The sequence below is a fragment of the Pempheris klunzingeri genome, chromosome 4, assembly GCF_042242105.1.
Source record: "Pempheris klunzingeri isolate RE-2024b chromosome 4, fPemKlu1.hap1, whole genome shotgun sequence".
In the NCBI taxonomy this organism is placed as follows: domain Eukaryota; kingdom Metazoa; phylum Chordata; class Actinopteri; order Acropomatiformes; family Pempheridae; genus Pempheris; species Pempheris klunzingeri.
In genome coordinates this window covers 6124105-6146707 of record NC_092015.1, presented here as the reverse complement: position 1 = coordinate 6146707, position 22603 = coordinate 6124105, and the positions used below count along the sequence as shown (strand labels likewise).

General features: G+C 40.4%; 3 protein-coding genes across 4 annotated transcripts in view; 1 reads left to right on the top strand and 2 right to left on the bottom strand.

Moving 5' to 3' along the window:
• Positions 1-17: 17 nt before the first annotated feature.
• On the bottom strand, positions 18-3061 carry lpar6a (lysophosphatidic acid receptor 6a). Its single transcript, XM_070829654.1, has 2 exons — positions 2593-3061; positions 18-2176 (listed from the first exon to the last, which is right to left on the bottom strand). The coding sequence occupies exon 2, from the start codon at positions 2173-2175 to the stop codon at positions 1075-1077; it is 1101 nt and encodes a 366-aa protein (XP_070685755.1). The 5' UTR covers position 2176; positions 2593-3061; the 3' UTR covers positions 18-1074.
• Positions 3062-9323: 6262 nt separating this feature from the next.
• rcbtb2 (regulator of chromosome condensation (RCC1) and BTB (POZ) domain containing protein 2) lies at positions 9324-19008 on the bottom strand. The gene is made up of 12 exons (XM_070829446.1): positions 18800-19008; positions 17454-17588; positions 16271-16421; positions 15359-15525; positions 15119-15277; positions 14514-14621; positions 14274-14416; positions 13749-13939; positions 12963-13089; positions 11217-11356; positions 10973-11103; positions 9324-10872 (listed from the first exon to the last, which is right to left on the bottom strand). Exons 2-12 carry the CDS (start codon positions 17577-17579, stop codon positions 10732-10734), a joined length of 1584 nt encoding a protein of 527 aa, XP_070685547.1. The 5' UTR covers positions 17580-17588; positions 18800-19008; the 3' UTR covers positions 9324-10731.
• Positions 19009-20963: 1955 nt separating this feature from the next.
• Positions 20964-22603, top strand: part of fndc3a (fibronectin type III domain containing 3A) — a 41593-nt gene continuing 39953 nt past the window's right edge. Inside the window, exon 1 of one of the 2 annotated variants that reach the window (XM_070828848.1) lies at positions 20964-21395. The gene's annotated coding sequence lies outside the window, so the exon portion shown is untranslated. Of the gene's footprint in view, positions 21400-22603 lie in introns of both variants that reach the window. The other variant, XM_070828847.1, reaches the window with a different exon arrangement.

Sequence of the window (22603 nt, the reverse complement as noted above, 5' to 3'; positions counted from 1 at the left end):
TAAACATAAAAGACACTCCACTGCTTTATTTCCTCTCTGGTACCAGCTGATCCACTTTATGTTATGCATCGTAACGGCATACAATAGAATTGTACTGGTGTTGACCTGGTGGTTCAAATTTACATACAAGTTTATTTAATATGTGTCTGAAAATATAAATAGTCTGTCTCCTGTCTCTCCTCCACCACTGGTTGCCACACAGGAAGCTGGCACTCCCCAGTGGGTGTCAGACCGACTCCATCAGACTTTTACTTCCACTTCTTAACCTCCTCATTTGCTTGCCAGACAAAAATTAGAGAAGAGGTTTAACAATTAAATGGTGTGGGGAAATATCTATATAATAGAGGTTTAATGTTGTACAATAAACAAGAATGAACCAATTTTCTTGATTTCTTGATTCAACTGACAAAAGGTTCCAAATGCAATCATTTGTTTTAGACAGTTCATGACTTTTATTCATTACTGTGGCATGAGTGCAGTATGTGGAAATCTGTGTCAGTGCATTTAATGGTCCAAAAGACATGGTCTACAATGAAATGCTGCCAGAACAAAAAAGGCACCTCTGTGTCCTACTTGTAATGCACAATTTAAAAAACACAAGCCTGTAGAATCTGTAGCTTGATATAACTTTATGTTAACTTAATAGAGACTATTCTAAAGTTAGCACCACGTCTTACCATGGAAATGTACACATATATATACACATGTAGCATTCAATATCATAACTGTCCTGCTGTTCAGTGATCACATTCCCTTCCAGGTCACTGGCAGAGTAATTGTGCTTAACACAATTACAGTATATTCCACAGGAAAAGGAAATTAGTAAGTAGTAATAACAAATCCACAGATGTGTACAAAGGGCCATGTGGCAGTAGGCTTGATGCTGCCGAGCAGAAACTGCCAATGACAGGTCCAAACATTTGCCCTGAGATACGGACTGAGATCAGATAATACTTTTTTGACAGGTGCCTCAAAAAGCACTCCAAAAATCCATCCCTATGTCTCAAGGAGTTTTGTTGTCCTCTGGGAGGATGGATTATAATACCGTTCGTGATGAATGTAGCAACCCAACAATCACACTGAAGACTCACTGTGAAAGACTTTAGCTTTGAGATTCCTCAGGCTACACTGCAGGTTGGAGCTGGTCTCTGACTGCAGGGCCTCGGAGAACTTGACGTCATACAAACGGCTGACCTGAGACTTCCTCTTGATGGAGTTCTGGATGGTCTCCGAGGTGAAGTAGTAAACAATCGGATCAAAGCAGCAGTTGGACACCGCAATGCAGAGGGCTATTGGGTAGATGGTCCGGACCACCGACTCCACAAAGCAGCCTTTTAAAGTTTTAGTGCGGACCAGAGCATAGAAAACCAAGTTCACATTATAGGGGATGAAGCAAAAACAAAAAATAAAGAGGTGCACAATTATCATGCGCAGGATCTTTGTTTTGTTCAGTTTCCCCCCACGGCTGATGGTTTGTGGGCGACGCAGGGTGTGCAACACCATAATGGAACAACATACGTTGAGTAGAAGAGGGATGATGAAGCCCACTGTCTCTATGAAGATCACCACCTTAGACAGGTGAGATTTCCACTGTTTGGAGGAGAAGTTCTCGAAGCAGAAAGTGGCGTTGGTCTTGTTTTTCTCACGTGAGGTGGTCTCCAACAAGAACCCTGTGGGGAGACTCCCTGACAGCACCAGCACCCACACAGCAATACACACTATCTTGGCATTGCGCTTGGTCCTAAGCATCCTTGACCGGAAAGGGTGCACAATGGCTAAAAAGCGATCCACGCTAATGCAGGTGAGGAAGAGAATGCTGCCATACATGTTGGTGTAGAACAGCGAGACGGAGACCTTGCAGAGCATGCTCCCAAAGGGCCAGTTCTGGTTGATGAAGTAGAAGACTCTCAGTGGCAGCGTGAAGACAAACAGCAAGTCAGACACCACCAAGTTCATCATGTAGGTTGTGGTCTCGTTCCTCAGCTTCAGGGAGCAGGTGAATATGTAAATGGCCACAACATTGGTGATCAGTCCCACCACAAACACAATGCTGAAGATTGTGCTGTACAACGGGTATTTGAACCCATCGTTCTTCGTGCAGGTAGAGCTGTTTGCTGAGTTATTTTCAATCCATCGCAGGGTGAAATTATCTGTCGGGGTGGTACTGTTGTACATTCTGAGAGACAAAGAGTGGAGGGATGAGGGGTGTCTGTTATGTAATAGCTATACAATGAAAGGGTTGCCTTGAACAATGAATTCACCATGAATGGAGAGTAAAGCGCAGGACAGTCTTATGGCACATTGGGTACATTGAAAAACACTCTGTCATCTGCTAAATCAGGCCATTGGAACAAAGGATTTTTTTCCCCAACACAACTGTCCATGTTAGAGAGGGCTGTTGCACATGGTCAACATGGTTCCCTCCCTTGTCTTGATGCAGTTATTTTGAGGGTTACCTCATGTTGAAAAGACCCCTTACAGAGGACAGAGATCCAGGCTTGAGTGTCCTCCCCTCCCCCTGCCCTGTCTCTTGACCAGGCTGTACCCCACAAGTTGCAGGCTGAGCTTTACTCACTCAGATAAATCACTCACACAAATGCGTCCCCTGTTCTCTCAAGAGGTCCTCAGTGATCAAGTGCTGCTGAGTCCACAAAAGGAACGAAGGTATATCCACATCCAGGTCCGTTTAGAGAGGTGCACTCATGGCAAAATCACTTCTCTTTGTCCAAACTCAGTCCTGTGTTTGTGTCCTTCTTGGCTCCAAAACAGCAGAGTTGTCATTAGCTTTCCACATCTCTCAAGGTCCAGACCACAAACGACCAGGTTTCTTCTGAGACGCAGCACTAAAGCATGAGTTGAACTCCTGCTCTCTGTCTGTGTCACAATGTGAGTGTGTTGCACTGTTTATCCTCAGGGTCTGTTTCCGCCCCCCCCCCTCTTTCTCTCTCTCTGTCTTACTAACTGATTGAGTCAGTATCTACTTCTCTCTCTCGTTTCTCACTTTGTCTCTCCCTCTGACAGCCTCACAAGTTTTTGCTCAACACGCACCACGCTCAGACAGATCCACTTCTCCTTTGTGCCGGTGTCACAGACAGTTTTTGTACTTTGAGTGGAGGGGAGAGCAGCTGTAGTAACTCCTCCCACCGCCTCCCCTCTATCTCCTCCTACTCCTTTGTCTGCTCCTACAGTTAAAGGAGAAATCAACCCAAACAACCCTGCATTGTGAGGGAATTCAGTGCTCAGAATTAGCTGGAATACTGTAAGTACTGTATAAACAATGCATGGACACTATTTAAAATAGATGTTTTCAGCTCTTCTCACTTGAGCAAAAGTTAAAAATGGAATTGTAAGTGTTAATATTAATCAAATATAAATATATAAATATAATACAAATCAAAATATAACATTTTATAAATTGTGACCGCCTCACCGCCTCAACCAGCTGCATCATAAAATGCTGCTTGAAAATGTATGCATGATTAGTGATAGTTCAATAATATGGTATTACTTAACTAACAATATAAAACTGACCAGGAGTCATTCTTCAGCATTAAGTAGTACTTTGATACTTTAAGTACATTTGTCTTGTGCACTTTCACTTAAATACCATTTTTAATGCAGGACCTGTTATTTTTTACATGTAAAGACTCTTCCACCACTGTGCAGTATGACACAGATGAGCACAATCTAGGTAATATTGTTTTTTTAGAATGAACTGCAGTTTGACTTGTTTTTTCCTCATCAGTTCAGCTGTTGAGGTCAAAAGGGCCTGAGAGGATCCAAGAAGTGCCTGAGGTGACTGCCTCTACGGGTCTGATGGGAGGTACAAGAGAGTTTAACTGTATCCTTGTTGCTTTTGACAGCTTGTGTGGGCAGCAGCTCTGCTAAGGAGGAACAGAGTTTTATTCTGTCAAGAACATTGGAAATGAGACAGGACAGAAAGCTTTCTCTGTTCAGCCCTGCTCAGTCCATGCCCACAGCGTTCTCTTATCAGGGCTTTGTGAAACAGAATTCAAGTTCTCCTATAGTAGAAACTCCCCACTTGGCAGTCAGTAAAAACATTGGGGCCTTTGTTGTGAGTGAAGTAGCTTAGCAAGGAGGAATGTGAAGTTTATAAATAATTAGTCTCAGACAACTTGACAGTACTCCCCGGCTTCATGATGGGCAGCGGTGAGTGAAAACTGTAAATTGTTTGAGTGTATTTACGCTGGGTGGCTGTTAATGTGTCAAGCAGGAAGTATACTACCTGGTTGGGTTTCCTGTCAGTAGGCAAATGCTTGTTTCGGGAGATAAGACAAGTGTAGTTCTCCCAAACATTTTGTAGTTCATATCTATATAAACCTACACAAAGATAAGAAAATACATACTATTTCCCCATTGGGGATTGTCTTCAGTAATACATACGTATGTGTTCTCACTAAGGAATGTGACACTAATCCAAATATGGTTCATTTTGACTTCACAGAGTTACCAACAATAGCCAAACAAATGAAGGAAAATCTTGCAGAGAATCAAAGAGACAGTGGGTGTTTTACGGCCAGTGTGCCTCTCTTTGTCAGTCCACCGCAAAATAAACATCATCAAGGCTAGAGTAAAATGTTCAAGAAAATAGAAAAACCTGAACTATTGTCTCTCACTCGCAAAATACTTCCATCCAGCACATAAAAACAAGCTCTTCTCATGCAAGTATGTGGTCGCTAAACAAAGACATGTGCCTGAAATCCCTGGACTGTTAGATTTCTCACAATGCCAGGAAACTGTCTGGCACCCCCAAGGCCAAAACCGAAGGCTTTCAAATGTGAGAGGAGAATGCATGAGAAAGACAGTAGGTGACATAATATTGTTGTGTAATGATCATCAGTTGCAGTCGGGAGTGTGCACTGGCCCGGGTTACAAATCTGATCGTGACTTCAACCTTGGCAAAATCTACCACGCAATAAAGGTTTGTGACTCAGACTCAGACTTGCTTAATGTCACGTATGAATCGATAAACAGTTGAAATCCAAAGTAGAAAGTTTTTTTTTCCTGATGTAAGAGACATAGTGAACATATCTAGTGATGCATCCAATCAGCCTGGAGCACATTTTAGTCATGAGACCAACACAGCTGGACCAACGTAATGACCAGCATAATGTGCTGTAAACACTTTATCTCTGGGTAACCCCTTTGATATTACTCAGCCATTCAGTAGTAGTTTAAAAATGTTCTATGCAGCTTGTGTTGATTAGCAAACTTCAGATGTGAATGGTTGACTAACTGTGTCCCCCCTGTTCCCCTGTTCTGCCGGTGTTTGTGCTAAGCTAAGCTAAATGTGTACTTCATATCTAAGGTGCAAACATGTGAATTTGTCAGTGCCAGCAAGGAAGCAGCAAATATTGACCTTTTAATTTAAATACAAAGCAAGTAATTACTTCACTTCACTTTGCTTTAGCGGTTGGTGGAATTTGTCACAGCATGGAAAACACCTCAGTACCCAGAGTCAGCAGCACAACACGTAGGTAGACATCAACACATCACATAATAAAATAATAATCACAATATTGTCGTTGGCTAAGTAATGTAAGGTTGGTGTGTCACTTTTTATGATGGCATCAAATCTGATGAAGCATAATGACTTGTTTTGGACTCCATTCCCATAAAAGCTCAGACTCTGGACTTGAGTGTCAAGACTCCCATGTGACTTTCGAAACAGTGACTTAATCGCACTGCTTGAAGAAGTATCTAAAATAACACATCCCTCAGCACCAAAGCTCATTGTGTTTGGTCATTGCGACATGAAAAATGAGCAGCCTGAATGAAAACTGCTGAACAAATGTCTGACTTGGCTAAAGGACATTCTGGACCACAGACAACTTCACTGCGACTCAAAGGGCTTTTCGGCTCATTCTCCCACATTCACCTTGGAAACAGAGGCTGCACAAATGCTACGCTGGCATCCACAAACAAACAACATCAAGTGAAAGCGGCGCAGGCCAACATAACTGCAGCCCATACACGAACCTCTGAGGATGAGGACGTGTTCCAGGATTGCCACAACAACAAATGAATGTAGACCGCGGCCTTGATACAAATCTCACACATCTTTCTGTGGGGATAAAAAAATAAGAAGAAAATGTTTTATCAAAGGGACTAAAAACTTTACGGCAAATGACAGATCAGGTTGAGTTTCTGTATAGTTGAAACACACCTGATTGAAGCTATTAGAAGTAATCAAAAAAAAAGAGAAGGCACAAAAGAGAAGAGACAGTTCCATCAAGGTGCGAATGTGTGATCCTTGAAAACACTGAAGAAAACTTCTCATATCTACATGAGCTATGAACAATGCAAAGATGGTGACAATCCTATCTTTATTATCTCATCTTTATCTTCTCTTGGAAAAAGTGTGTAGGTGCACCAACGGTGAAATTTATAACAAAATGGAAACTAAACCAGAGTCCTGACATTTTAAAAACACAAGAAAAGTCTGCTGCAGCTCTCTGAAGGGTGGTGCGCTCCCCCACACTGCCTTATCAACCTAAAGCTTTTGACTGCTTTGTAAAAGAAATACTCCCCACCCACTTCACCATCCCCCACTACAACCACTGACTGCATGTACAGTATTATAAAAAGCTCTTTTACTGCACGTCTTAACAACTTAGTATCGACTTGTCTTTACAATTTTCTTTTTTTTTTTTTGCCACACTTTATAAGGAGACTTTTATATGAGCCACGCTATTCTAAGAGAAGTGTTGTCAAGTCAGGAAATTGTCAATGTTTGTGTCTGTGTATGCAATGCTGCACCAGAAAGGCTGAGTGAAACCCTTGGTGGTAATACATACAGCGTTGCATGTAAGTAAATGGGTGCTGCACCTCAAACCAGAAGTCTAAATTAAGCTGTGCTTCATTGAAAACCAACACGAACAGGGTCGTCCAGTTTCCCAGCACCCCCGATTCAAAGACCGTGTTTGGAATTTAAAAAACTTGGCTGTTGTTCCCTTTTTTTCTGGATAAAGCTTGCTTTATATGAATTGAGCAATTCTTTGCTGACCAGAAATAGCCATGCAAATGGTTTCCTGCTTCACCATTCCTTTCTATATCTCACAGCAGACTGTCATCCAGCGTGAGTCACTGTTAGAACACTGATTTTAATTTTGTCTCAAGGGTAAAACAAGCTGCACTGCTTGCATGAAAACAATGCTGAGTGGTATTTAAGTTATTTGTGAGGGAAAGATGGGCCAGCTGTTGAGAGGTTTCACAGATACTGAAGCATGAAACTGAAAAAAGTGAACCAACATTTTATTGCAGACAGACGTTGGTGTGCTATCATTGATCTATAAGCAGCCAACCACACTGGAGCCACATGTCGGTATTGAGAAAAGCCAAAGTAACCAAATTGTAACAGCAGACTATAAACCAGAAGAAGTGCAGCTTTTTTTTTTTTTTTATTGAAACATCAACTTCCCGCATCAACACAGAGGCTGATGCTTTTTTTTTTGCCCAGATTAAACAACCCTTCCAAGCAGAAATACTGTGGTCGATTCTCTACCTTGAATTACAGAAAATGAATTTGGTAGAAAATATGGAAAGCACATTCACTCTCGGCGGCACATAAAAAACTTATAAAAGACCATGTACTTTGCATTTTCATTTTATGCTTTATAGTTCTACTAATCCACCACATTTCAAATGGAAATACTGGACTTTGTTTCTCCACTACATTTGTCTGATGGCTTTAGGGTCTTTGTTCAATAAGATGTTACTTACACAATGTATGATCAGCTTATAAAATATAATAAACTACCCCAAATCATGTTAAGTAGTTAAAATGAACTCCAAGCTGAGCATGTACAACATAAAAAGTACTTCCTTCACATGAATGCATGTTACTGGGAACACTTGAATTTGAATACAGAACATCTACGTGTAATTAAGTATTTTTACATTGCCGAACTGCTGCTCTTAATTAAAGGATCAAAATGCTTCCCATACCGCATCTTTTTTTGGAATATCGAAGGGCTTTATTGTGACCAAATGAATCCACAATTTAGATCATATTTTTGTCACAGTGTAAGGGGAATATCTGTTTGTGGCAGAGTGCCAGTTACCGTTGGCAGCTGTGAGCACTTCCTCCTATTCCATGTAAAACCGTTGCACTTGTGTAACAGTGTACATATGTTTAGTCTTTGGCTTTATCTACAGTTAACTTGACTGGCAGCCCAGTACTGCATACTGCATGACTAAAATGTCCCTTAACCCAATTTAGAGAAACACACAACTGGTGTGTGTGATTTCTTGCAACTGTAACTCAAAATTAAAGGAAATTAAAAGCCAAAAAGCACAAAATTTGCAATTAATTTCATGTTTTGACTCTTCCTTGCATATAGCAAAGTGTTGTGAATATGGCCAATAAGTGTAACTATTTGACAGTCCAGTCACTAAAGAGCAATACACCAGAAAGCCTTTTATAATGTTCATCACACTGGGTGCAATTCTGACAGCCATACCCACATAGATTTTACATCATTTGTTTTGGGAGTTGCCATCAGCTAGAACTAAGTAAGTGAATTATCATCTGTGAGCTGCTGATCCGGCCTTCATCACAAAGTGCCCAAACATACCGTCTCTTGGGACATGCTATGAAGCTTGTCAGCTGAAACTGTATGAGGTGAAATCAACACTTCTCAAGCAAATGTAATATTTTAAACTTTACAAATATGTAATTTTACTGCACGCTAATTATATTGGCTTATCTTGTGAAGTGACCTTGTTACTCTGACTGGTCTTGTACTTCAGTGTATAAGCAAGAAAACGGGTAGAAGGACAGGAGCTTCCGCTTGCAGGAAGACTTAAATGGTGTGTTATGTCTGAATGTGCAAACATGAGTCATATTGTGTAACATCTTTGCTTGACACTTGACACAACACTAGCAATATTTCACTAGTGGTGCATTAAATACGGGCCCCTGCAAGCGTAGCTGTTGCATTGGTAAAAGTGGATTTTTTTTGGAGGGCATTTTCAAGTGATTGTAATGTGTTAACCTTTTTGTAAAAATACTTGATGTCAGAGTGAGGGAGGTGTGGAAACCTTAACATGCACAGTTCTCAGCAGGCTTTCGGCACACAAATACAGAAGTGTGAAAATACTGAGGTGCACCACACTGCCCCCTGATAGCTGAGAGCTGCTGCTGGTGTAACCGTTGATGTGTGTTTGTAGCTCAGAGCTGTACATTTAACCAAACATAGTGTTGAATGGGATGAAGATTTTTTTCTTCCATATCAAGACTATGAATTTATTCATTACTCCACAGCAGGCTAACCGTTACAGTAATAAACACATACATTCAATTATGTACTTATTATTTTAATACATTTTAGGATATCAAATGTTACCATTAGTGCTACTGTCAGCAGCTTACATCATTTTCCATACAAAATGAGAATACAGGCATTTTCAGTAATTATCAAAATGGTCCAAAAAATACAATTGGCTTGTTAAAGTAAAAGCATTTTGTTCTATTTAAATAGATTTAGGAATTTAATGTGGAATTATCTGGTAACTACATTTTAAGACCTTGTGGTCCTACATGAGACTTGGGCTCTAGTCAACACAGTCACTTGGCAATTACATTATGCCAGCGCTATTTCATTATGACAAGGTGCTATCAGGGGAGAGGTATAAAGAAACATGTGTAAAAAGAACAAGAACGTTGCTGCCAACATTTTAACAAGTTAAAAAAAAAACAATAAACAACCAAACTTTTGTAAACATACCAAAAAAAACACAACTGTAAAATCAGCTGCACTTACAGTTAACGTCGCTGACGGCTACACAGGAATCAATATGCTTGTGTAAGTCAGACACCAGCTGCTCAGACAGGCTTAATCTGAGCACAAGTAAACATGCAGTAGGATGTCCTTATCTCTCATTAAGTGTAACTGACTGCACCTTTTCCTATCGATCTGTCTGTGTGTGGTGGCCAAAGTAACTGTCCACAGCACAACAGTGCAAATATTGGTCAAAACAAACATCAAGCAGTAACGGTAAGTCTGGATGGCAAAGGTGAATAACTACCATATAAAACATAGTGGCAAAAAATTTGACTTACGCTAGAGAACAGATATTCTCACTGATAGAATACAAATTATAATTGTTCAGAAAAAAAAAAGGTGTCAAAAATAAGTTGCAGTTTTCTAAAACACAAGAACAGCTTGCATGTTTTTCCTCACTAAATACTACCTCTCATTCAAGAAAGTTTGAGAATCAAGGCTTCAAAGAAAAGCAGCACAATATGAAGGGTCCATTTATGGCTTCCTGTCACTACTGACCACACATAATCAACAGAACGATACACGCTCTGATCATTCCGGTTTTTAACTGATAAAGGGCAGTGTGATAAAAAAAAAAAAAAAAATTACCTCAGCATCAAACCCTTATTTTACCGAGCATTTCCAGGCATCCTGTCTGAGCTGATTGTTACAGCGAGGCGAGCCCCGGCACCCCATTGTCTGTTGACTAGCTTGAACAAACAAATCAGTCACCAGATTTGCAAAGCATATTATCAGTGACACAAAGACGACAGTAAGATGACCACTGCGGCACATCTTTCTATTTAGCCTCTGCCCCTCCGGTGTTAACATCCCCAGCGACAAGGCTTTGAAGTGCTGGCGTTTACTTTGGTCTAGGGTCGACTCTCAGGCCCTCGGCCAGCTTAAACCTCGCTGCGTTGGATCCATCACTACAGGGGCGCTCTAGTCAGTTTTTGAAGGCCCCGTAACGGCTGGCTTTACTAATGAAGTTCTTGAGCAGGTCGTGGTCCATGTCTGCAAAGGCCTGGGTCTGCGTGACAGCTGTTAGGTGGTTGACGCAAAACTTGAAGCAGAACTCCTCCAGGTCCTAAAAATGAAGAGGGCTGTCTGGTCAGTTGCTGAGGAGTACAACTAGCTACTGAGAAGGCCCCCGCTGCTGGACTGTGTGTCAGGGGCTATAAGCTTACCCGCGCCTCATACTTGACAGCAGCAGAGAGCAGAGTGATGGCGTTCTCCTCAGAGATGCCTCTCTTGATTGTTTCCTGGCACAACCTCTTCAGCCTCGTCTCTCGGTAGAACGTAGCCAAGTCTAGCAACCCTGCACGCACAAGAACGCACAGGTGAATGTGTTCACGGCTTCTGCATTGACTTGTTTCAAAGCTTTCTACTGCTCTCAGTGTTTTAAGGACTCTGGTCCATGTCTGAGCTTACCAATAGCGTCCTCTGGTGGCAGATTAATAGTGTCTGTGTAGAGGTACTCCAGAAAGGCTCGGTACACCAGGTACGAGAACTGGTGTATTTCTATGGCGTCCTCATCCGTTTCATTCAGCAGTGCACGAAAATGTTCACACCTGGGGAGGAAAGAAAGGAAGCCGACTTGTGTGACATGGTAGATACCACAATAGTGATTTTGCAAATTATGTGTACCTAACACTGCTGCTATTTTGCAAATCATGCTGTTGTGATTCAAAAACAAGATTCCACTTTACAAGAACTTATACCAAGGTTTGCAATCATTTGTTGTCAAAGTTATTTTAGCATTTTGTTGTAATGGAGCGCAGAACTGTGATACCGCCCAAAACTCAAGCAAGTTTTAAGAAGCTGCTGATTCATTTTTGTACTGCATGGAAAATCAACGCTAACAGCCTATGAAGACGGAGCAATATCTGCAAAAATCATCACTTTATAAACATTCAGCAACATGAGGTATATGTGGTTAGTAGCCAAACAGTGTTTTAACATGCAAACAGGCATGCTGCGAAATATTATGTCATTTCTAATCATTCATCCTATTTGTTCTTCACATCCTGCTGCATTATAAATACGGATTACTTCTTCATTACATTTCTTCAAAATGTCTTACTCCTAATCTCTACTGGTTCCAAACACCGCCTCTCTATCATTTCTCCTCAGGACACAGTGAACAAACATCAAGTCTTCATTCTTTCAGTGCATCCCAAACGTATCATTTGTATGTGACCTTGCCAAACCAGGCCTTTTGCACTGTCGCATGTTTGTGTGAGCGTCTGCACTAAGGTTGGCGTCGCAGACACTCTGGCTCCTTCCTACTGACAGTGCAGAAGAGCAAAGGACTGGAATGCAGATACTCTGTGTCCAAGTGTGGTTATAAAAAGAAATACGGGAAACAATAGGTCTGTCTTTGCTTCCCCGTGACATTAACAGGAAAGACGAGGAAACGCTGTCTAACAGACAGAGTTTAAATATAGGCGACGCAGCATTCAGTAGGTGTATGTTAAATTTATTAGTACAGGAAGACGGCTCGCGGCTGATTTTATGTTTCACAATTAACAATCACACAATTCTGCAACATCAAAGTGTGTTTCTGCTGCCCTGTACATCCCAGCGCGGGATACTAAGCGCCTTCATTACTCATGACCCAGCACAACCTCTGAATGTGAAAAATACACTCATGTGACCATATTGAAAGTCAGGATGGAGAAGCAGGCTGCTCTGGGGAGGAAGAAAGGACAATAATGTCCTAAAAACAGAGTCAAGCTAAGACGAAAAACAAGGAGGAAAACTTGGAGACATTGTTTCAGTTCCTGTATAAGTATCATCACCCATCACCATCATCATGCACCCAAGACTAATTCTTAATTTGGTGTGTGTAAAAAGGAACCTCAGTAAGCAATGAAGTATATTCTGAACAAATTTAAATTGTGTGCATGAGCAGACAGAGTTCAAATTTTCATACAACCTCACCAGACACACACCAGCTACTCAAAACGCCTTTTCTAGAATTACTTTTATTTTGTATAAAAGGCTATTTAAAATATGATTTGCAAAAACTGGATTTTAAGTTGCAAAAAATAAAGATGAGAAAATAATCATCACATTATAACAGAAAATAGTGCCAAATTGCGAAATAGTCCCAATAACCAAGTAGCACTAGTTTGCATTTTCAATTTGGACTTTCAGTGTCCTTGTTTTCTGTACCTGATTTTCAGCAGGGCTTTGTGAACATGGATACACTTCCCATCAACCAAGAACTTCAGGTCTGAAATCTCCGGGCTGTCAAACTCCTTCTTTAAAGACTGGGCAACAGTCAGGTAGTCATCGCCATCTAGCCAAAATAAAGAAAAGTACGTTTTTAAAGAAGGAATGAATAACATTTTTTTTCTGGATAAGTGCTTAATAAAAGGCACTATTTCTATTTTACAGTCCTGTAACAACTGACATATTTCACTATAAATATATAGCAAACATAACTACAGGGTATGCACATACATTTTACTACAATCCCATAAATTACAATTTAAAAATGAGGCAGTTAGAGATATGATTCTCTCAAGCAACTGGAGTCACTATTTGTTGCTCTAGCATGACAGTTGCACAGACTGAAACAGATCGCACTTGATGACTTCAGTGGCTTGCTAAACAGATTTTTCAGAGGGATGTCATTAACTTTAAAAAACTGAGAGTAAACAGAAAGTTAGGATGTCAAGGTAACATGTTTATGCTCCTTAGTTTGAGTTGAGTTCAAATGAGATGAATCGGTACATGTGATTGTTTGACATGAACAGGAAACAGAGTTTCCTGTTTACTTGTCAGACCTCTTCCAGGAATCTGTACTTATGACACACATGTGCCCACTGTACAGATCACCTCCGACCACTGCACAGGTGGTCAATGTGAAATGAATGGCAAAAAAAATCCATAACTATGGAGTTTTAGTTTTTTTATGGAGATTTAGAAATCTTTATATTCCTATAAGACTCTTACCTACTGAGAGAAGATGCCACGTGACTGCTGGTGTGGCGAAGCAGGCGAACACGTCGTCTGTGCTGCTGAAATGGGTGAGGTAGGGGCTGGCCACCGCCTGACCTCGACACTGACCCCACATCAGAACCTGCCCGCTCTGGGTCTTGGCAGCTGACGTGTGGCTGGTGTGACAGGCGGCCACCTCCACCATCCTAGTAACAAAAAACAGTATTCATACCTTAGTATTACTCATGTATAGCTTTCATATGCAAACTATTTGTTGAAATATGTCCAATATTGCTTTAAGAGGCAAAGTAGGAACTCTATCATAGGCAAATAGAGGCAGATTCCCACAGTGAGCACTACTTTACTATTAATTGTTCTTTAGTGTCAGTAATAAATCTCTTATTACTATATGATGTTAAACCACATATGCCTTTGAGGCATTCAGTAAAAAATGTATCTCTCAGGATCTTTTAATATGGCCCTCGGTGATCTCTCAGTGTCTATGCTAATCGAAGTCAGGATTAAAAACGAAGTACTAACCTCTCTTTGTCTGTATTTATTAGAGTGGGGAGAGCTTGGTTACTCTTATTGCCTGTTCCCAACTGCCCATACGAGTTGGCTCCCCAGGCGTAAACTAAGCCCTCATCGGTAAGTGCCAACGTGTGTGCATATCCACAGGCAACCTGTACATGGAAGGAAAAGTGTCATTTAGCTGAGTGTTGACTGGAATAGATGATAAAAAAACAGCTCTATGAGATTTCTCTCTCTCCAGGCTCTTACCTGAACGATGTTGACACCTTGGAGAGCAGCGATCCTGCATGGGGTCTGCTGATTTCCATTGTTGCCCAAACCCAACTGTCCATTGCAATTGTAGCCCCAACCATAGATCTAAAAATGGGACAAATTCATGCACACATTATATCAGGGCATTGGTTGGTATGAAAAAAAAATCTGTTTCAATTAGCTTTTATCTGAATATATTTTAATTACTGTAAAAACTTCTTTTTCTTAAAGCGGTCATGTATTTGTCCTTGCAAGGAATTACTTAACTATAAACTGCGATGGACATTGTCATCTCGATGGAGAAAAAAAACAGCCGCTTTTGGATGCATGACGGGTCATTAAATCAGGGTAATACATTTGTTTCAAATGATCTGGTCAGGAAGACTCTGTATGTTTAAAAAAGTAGGCAAAAACATAAATTATTATCCATGCCTCTAATGTACAAACTGCTTAATTAATGGACATGTTCTGTTCAGGTGTGTTACACAGTTGTATTAGCCAGTACCCTTAAAAAAAAAAGAAGTATGAGCTCCTGCCAAGAAGTTGACCAACTGAGAGCACCGATTCACAGTAAACATCTGCTGATTCATGTGACCCATTACCTCTCCATTGTCCAGTACAGCCATAGAGCAGAGCTGACCACAGGCTATGTTAACCACCACTTTGTTCTGCAGGCAGCTGCTGACACGGCGTGGTGTCGGCTGGTTGGCAGTAGACCCCGAGCCTACTTGGCCAGAGTTGTTGTAACCCCATGCGTACACCTGAACACAGAGATGAATATCGGAATGTCCAAACAGATACACAGATTAAGCCGAAAGAAAGTGATAATGATAATAAGTTACCTCTCCATCAGTTGTAAGGGCAATGGTGTGGTGGGAGCCGCAGGCCACCTCTGTCACTCTCTTGCTGAGGAGGTTGGTGGACACGAGGGCAGGGGTCAGCCCGTGGTTGGTGGTCCCATTGCCCAGCTGGCTGTAGCCATTGTGGCCCCAAGCAAACACCTCTCCATCTACAGAGCAGCCAACAAACTTTCATTCATGTTGTCTCAGTGGTTAATATTTCATGTACAGATAAGAGACAGTGGACGTCACGCATGTAAGTAAAGACATCTGGATAAAGGGCACATTAGCCGTTCCAAATGTGAACAACCTCGTAACCAGAAATCTGAACCTGAGATTAAAACCTGCAATCACTCTTAAATGAATTGACAGCTCTTGTAATAGAAGACCTGACACCAATGTTTGTTATGCTTCCCCACTGCTGTTAAAGATTTATTTACACCACTAACTGGAGTTAAGTAAACTATATTTTGAAATCTGATTGGTTGGGAAAGAAAATACGTCTTTTTCATCTGAGTTAAAATTACATTATGTATGTGAATGCAAGTCTAATGTCTATGGTCATGTAGTGATTTACAATAATTGTCTACTATTTGATGCAACATTTTGTGACTCCTTTACCCACAAATTACAAGAGGGTCACCGCTGTACCAAAACACACTGAACTGCTAAATGTCTGCATACAAACCTGTCATTGTAATATAAGTTATTAGCATCTGTTAACTATTTTCGCACTATTTTGTTTTTTTAAATCGGGTGATTTTTGATAATTTACGGGCAGCAACACCACAGCATCATCATAAACCCAAATTCTAGACATTTGCATGCATCAGCTTGTTGTTAGTGATGCCATTCCTGTGCCTCCTGAGGATATTCCCCCTCTGGGACAAATAGAAGTTTTCTAAACTGGATTACCTGCAGTAGCGATAACCACATGCGGTCCTGTTCCATAGCTTAGGGACACAATCTTCTTTCCACACAAGACATCAATCCTGCGCGGCTCAATAGTGCTTTGAAGGTCTCCGAGCCCTAAACAGCCGCTGCAGTTGGTGCCCAGAGCAAAGACCTGCAAAGACCAAACACCACAGGATGGAGTACTGATTAAAAGTTTAAAAAAAGACTTAAATACTACACTCTGATGTTTACTCATAAGTATAGACACCCCAGTAAACAAAATATTTGTCGAGAGGACATACTGGGAGGAGACTACATAATAAACACTTTGTTAGTATGATTTTAATTATTATTTGAAATGATGGAAAAGTCAGAAGTGTGAAAAGTAATTTCACAGTGTAAATAAAATGTTATATATATATTTATATATGATAATCATTTTGCATTCCACTATGCAACTTGGCCTGCAACCAACTATATTTTCATTATCATTTAACTGCATATTTTGTTTAGTTGGTTAATTGTCTATTAAGTCTCTGCATTTTTAGAAAATAAGGACAAATGTCCCTCACAATTTCCACCAATTTTCTGTCAGTTGACTAAATGATTAACGAACTAATCATTTCAGTGCTATTTACACCCAAATGAATCAACACCTGCGACCAAAATGTAATCATTCCCGAGATTAAATTTCAGAAATACATGAGCATCTGATTTCCCTGAATGTTTGCGTGCTGTGTGAAATAATATCAACGGCAGTGAAAACTGCACAAGCAGACAAGGTGGAATTGAATGCACCCAACCATTTCAAGTTAGAAATCCACCCAAATATATATGTATTTTCGTGTCACAACTGATTGCTCCAAAACACAAACTGTTTGGGCCACAGGGACAAACACATGAGCCAGGGTGGCAAGATGAGCCACACTCTACACCTTTCCACAGGATAAAAATGGAGCTTGCTCAGGTATTAGGCCTGTATGGCTAAAGATAGCCTCATTCTATCTGCTTATCCCCGTGCCTGGAACTGCACTCTGTATCAACCCAAGACTGTGAGAGGGCTGTGGCATTTTTCTATCCACTTCTTTGTATAAAAAAAAAAAAAAATCAAAAATCAAACCAATATTAAGAAAGGAGAGTCTATCAAGTCTTGCAGCCCATCTCAATGTAAACAAGAGGATTAAAGCTGTGCTTAAAGTGTTACCTCATCATTGACTGTGACATAGAGAGCTTCATTTGCAGCACTGCCAAAGACACAAGCCTGCCGGATAAGCCGTAGTTCCTCAGGAGGAAGGAGCGCAAACACTGGCCACTTCCCCACGTCCAGCATACTACTCAGCTGTAAAATGAGGAGAAAACACAGTTAAATAGATGTTAATAAGAGTCATCCAGAGAAAATATATATATATATATATAGATACTGCACGTGTTGAACACAAGCTGGAAATGTGGGGAAAGGCCTTCATGAAAAGATGAGATAAAGACTTTGTTTAACATGTGCACATCGCCTTAACTAAACATTGTACTTTGGGATTCTTTAAAAGAAAGAATATTCATAAGGAAAAGTAAAATGCTGAGTCACAGTCAAGTAGGAATATGCTTAACATGTAATGTTGCAGCTATTCCCTCTTTGGTTAATAAATTCTTGATGGCATACAAAGTACAACTATTGTTTTTACAGTACAGTTAAAACCAACCTGATAGATGGCTGACTATTTAATGAATAAGCCATAACACGCTGTCAACTGGAAATTAAGTAGTTGTATAATCTGTAGCACAGACAGCAAATGGGCACAGAGCCTAGTTTTGTAGACAGATTAATGCACGTGTGCCTGTTGACTGAGGTAAACCCATTACCGTGTGTCAGGTTATGTTTTGCTCTACCATATCTAAGGCCTAGCACAATATTTCCTCTACAGTGGCCTAACCATATGTCACGGATACACTCTTCTTTTGCATTTAAATCATGATGCTCTCATACATCTCTTATACATTAGCCTGAATAAACTGATTTGATATGGGACTCTTGGGCTTCTGTGTGTGTGTGTACATATATATATATATATATATATTTTTTTTTTTTTTGTCAATAAATCTACCTGTCTGTCTGTGTAATACTGGCTGATATTCAGCTCTGTATCATTACTAACAAACTTCAGACGCTCTTAAAATTAACTTGCATATCTGGCAACACTATGTGATTGTCTGTCAGCCAACAACAACAACATGAAGTCGCACTAAGTCTGGACCCAGACCTTCTGGACTGGACGCAACCCCACCCAGCTACACCCAGCTACACCCAGCTGTTTCTAGATACACAACACTTCAAATCAACGAAGGCTGCAAATACACAACGCGAAGGAAACCGAGCACGTCGCGTTGTAACACACGCAGCCTGAGTTTAGCTAGCAGCATAAAAGTTGCTAATGTAGCATCTAGCATCGGCTGTAGCCTAGCTACTAAACTACCAGACAATAACTAAGAGGCTAATTAGCCAAAGGGGAGTTGTTGCTGCAGGCTGACGCTGATGGATCAAACTGTTGGCGTTACCTTGCTGTTGTTCTAGCTAGTGCTTCGTCCGCGGTGTCCTTTTCTAATAAGTGAGCAATGAAGCACCGACAAACTGTCAGCCGACATATTTGGCGAATCAAGCCGCTGGTGGAGTCATCTCGGCAGTCTGGTATGACTGTAACTTCACCTCAGCTGCTGTGGTAGCACTTAGTTGTGGTTAGCTTTGGTCGCTACCGCTGCCCCATCGACTGAAAAGCACTCTCACACACACAAACCTCCGTACTTCCTGTAGTTAGGTGGTGCGTTCATGACGGTCGGAGCTTGGAACTTCTGGTGCTATTGACAAAAATATCAAAAGCTTTCTCAGCAAGAATCATTAACATTAGCTGACTATTAGTAATAAACTTTGCAACACTCAAACCGTGTTTTGTGGCAAACAAATAAAGTAAAAAAAAGATTTCGTTTTATCCAATTAAAATCAATCAAATAATGCATTCTTGTTCATTTTGACTATTAAAAATGGGAGAAGATAAGCTGAATGATCCTTAAAACAGAAATGTATAATTATAAATACAGTAATTGTAATTAGAATTTCCATTTTTAAAGTCCTACCCCGCTTAAAGCAAAATTTGAAACCACTGAGTGATGAGTACACTGGAGAAATACTGTGCAGCTTATCTAATTTGTATAGTCATATTGATTTTAGTTTCATAATACCTAAAACCTGTTATGCTAAACTGTATTTACTTTGGACAATTAACACCATGCATTTAACATCAAATAAAAAATATAAAAAGTATGCATCTGATGCAGGTGGCTACTTTCAGCGTAGTTTCTCTTGCACAATTATTTCTCTATTTAAATGTCACTGTATATCTTCACCCATCCACCCTCTGTCTGCTTTTGAGTTTTGTTTTATACTGCTAAATACTGTATAACAATTCTGTAAAATGATCATCAAGTATATGTCAGACACTTGAGGCTGAATTCTCTTGACATGTCCTTTCTATTCCTCCACGGAGCTTTTCACTTCAAATGTCATTGCCTTCTTTAACAGAAACGTGTATGCTGTATCTGTGTGCTCTTATAAAGTCCAGCAGGTGGAGCCATGGATAATCTTGTCATAGTGTATGTGGATGCATGACACATTGCACCTGTTTGTGCCAAAGCTTTACAGACCGTCATTAAACACAATTGGGTTTCATTTGAAGATAAAATCTAATGTTTGGATCCAGTCCAGTTTGTGCCTGTGACAGTAAACTGTGCAGCAACATTTCAAGTACACACATTTCCATTTTCATGTGCACCTTTGATGGATAAATAGTAGCTCAATACATCAGAGAGTGCAAACAAATGTGAGTGCACACATTTGTTTCATTGATAAAATAAATGCATGTAATTGAAACATATAATTTTAATGCTGTCAGAACCTCACTATCCTAAATTTCACATTTTCATATTAGATAGATTGATAGATAGATACTTCACAGGTGTATCTATACTCAAGGGTAGCACTAGTAATGTAGAATACAGTTCTAATATCTGTCAAATAATTTTGACAATGAAAGACATATCAATCAATGCAAAAAAAATAAAATAAAAACAAAAATATTCTTGAGACTTTGAGGATTTAGCGGGAGGGCTATGGGAATATTTTATTTAATCAAAAAATACACCATTAAATTAAATTTCTATGTACCAATTTCCAGTTGACTTGTTTGAACTTACTATTCCTACACAGTAATTGTGTTTTCCACACAGGAAAATACAAATGAATGAACAAAACCAAAAGCAGCCTTTGAAGGCGATTTGATGCCGTTAAAGTAGGCAGGATATTTCAAATTAGAAGCAGGATATGGTTTAGCATCGTCTCTGCACGTCGGTGTCTCTGCAGGACAAAGCTGAGCCTTACAAAGGGTGATACAAACAAATGAGGTGTACCTGCTTTGCCACATAAACACGTACAAGTTCCTCTTCGGCTGAAACGTTGCACAAACCAATCACAGACACGTCAACCTTAAGGTCTTCCTTATAAAAATAATAAAAAATATAGGTAGACAGATCAGATTTATAATTACCGTGCTTGACCCTCACCACGTCCACTAACAAAATCCAAACAATGTGACAACATTATAAATGTTTCTCTTCCCTATCTTGGAATTTGGGATTCGTCATGATGTGCTGTAATACGCATGCGCACAGAGCCCTGTAAGCGATGGCGAAATTCCTGACTTTTATGCGAGGAGCAGGGTTGGATGGAAAGTTATCTCGATAAAACTGGCAATTAGGCTAACGCTATCGATACTTGGCACCGTCACTGTCGCTCGCTAGTTACTTCGATCTGTTTTAGGTGTAGTCAACGCGAGCGATCGTCGTGCATATTACGAGCAAAGCACATCTTCATCTTGCTAACTATTAGCTAGGTAGCATTAGGGAAGCTAACGCTAGCATGTCACATTTAGCCTTGTCTTGTGTTTATCTAGGTAGCTAGCAAGTTATCCGTCTAAGGTGTTGCAGAGAGTAGCTGGTCATTGGACTTCGCTGACGTTGAACATTTCGGGAAGAGCTGCAGGAAAAAAAAAACATCACTGTTCATCGGCGTGTCAGTCAAGACTGCTGCTGCTGTGCCGACTGAGTGAGTGAGTAACGTAAGCCGCGCTGTTGATAATAACTCATTTGTGTTGCAGACGTGTTCATGCTGTCTTCTCGTAGGGAAAACTCTAAATTAAAATCTACGGTTAGCGTTAGCTCGCTGCTATGCTGTGCTATAGTTAGATAACGAAAAGCTATGACATAACACTAAGCACACACACCTGTAGCTAGAGTAAACAATTGTCTTGGCTGCAAAGTAGCTAACCCAGTTAGCTGTGGTCAATAAGGAACATTACCTCTGAACATTTCCTTTAATAGTAACAGTGGGACGTGTTTGATATAACCGAGTTCATGTATGTAGTTGACAGACCTGCTAACGATAGTGTTGAGAGAGGCAGAGCTATGGTTAGCTTAGTGGGTAACTGGAAGGCTAAGTCAAACACATGCACTAAATGGATAACCAGCTGTTACACTGACATAGGACAACATTTAGTCAGGTATTCCAACCAAACCCCCAAATTAGCTTAAAACCTGGGTACTTTTTAGCCGTTGTTAAAGGTGACCAAGGTACCAATTCCCAAAGCATTGTACATTTGAAGCATGCTTTTCTTCTGCATCTTTGCCCATGCTTTTGTCTAATATCTAACAATGAGGTATAGACTGAAGTATTGGCCAGACAGAATATCTTATTACCCATTGTACTCATTCGGGGTGTTTTCTCCATCTCACAAAACTGTAACTGAGAAACAGCTGTTGTGATCTTATCCAGCCAGTCAAATATGATGTGCAGTCAGGGCAACAACAGATGTTACCACAATTTCGTTATGGAAGTAATGTTTGTCGTGCTGCAACAGGAAAGGCTTTGCACGGGCTTTAGTGCAATTCAGCCACAACAGGAGTTTACTACCTAAAGTCAGCTGGTGTGTCTCACTGTTTTTTTTTTTATTGGAGGTTGTGGTAATTCTGATTATGTATCAGCAGCTGTTTTTAAAAAAAAACATTTTTAGCACAGGTTACATGGCACTCGTGCAGCCTCTATAAAGATATCTCAAAGTATTGGAGCATAAAAAACACCTGACAATCACCCATTCGTCCTAATTAAATGACCACGATCATATTTGTAAAATGAACTATGAAATGAACTTCCTGTGTGAGAATAGAAAGCCACTTGAGGTTTCACCTACTGTGTGAAACGTGGTTGGTTAGGGGAAAATGGAAATAAGAGTGCTGTGATCCGTGATCCCTTTTTTG

What these genes read in the sequence shown, in the direction of transcription:
- lpar6a (XM_070829654.1), bottom strand. Translation starts at nt 2,175, where the DNA reads ATGTACAACAGTACCACCCCGACAGATAATTTCACCCTGCGATGGATT.
- rcbtb2 (XM_070829446.1), bottom strand. Translation starts at nt 17,579, where the DNA reads ATGCTGGACGTGGGGAAGTGGCCAGTGTTTGCGCTCCTTCCTCCTGAG. An exon ending in CCCTTACAACTGATGGAGAG is followed by an intron (nt 15,278 to 15,358) that starts GTAACTTATTAT and finishes CTCTGTGTTCAG; the next exon opens with GTGTACGCATGGGGTTACAA. An exon ending in CTGTCAAGTATGAGGCGCGG is followed by an intron (nt 10,873 to 10,972) that starts GTAAGCTTATAG and finishes CTTCATTTTTAG; the next exon opens with GACCTGGAGGAGTTCTGCTT.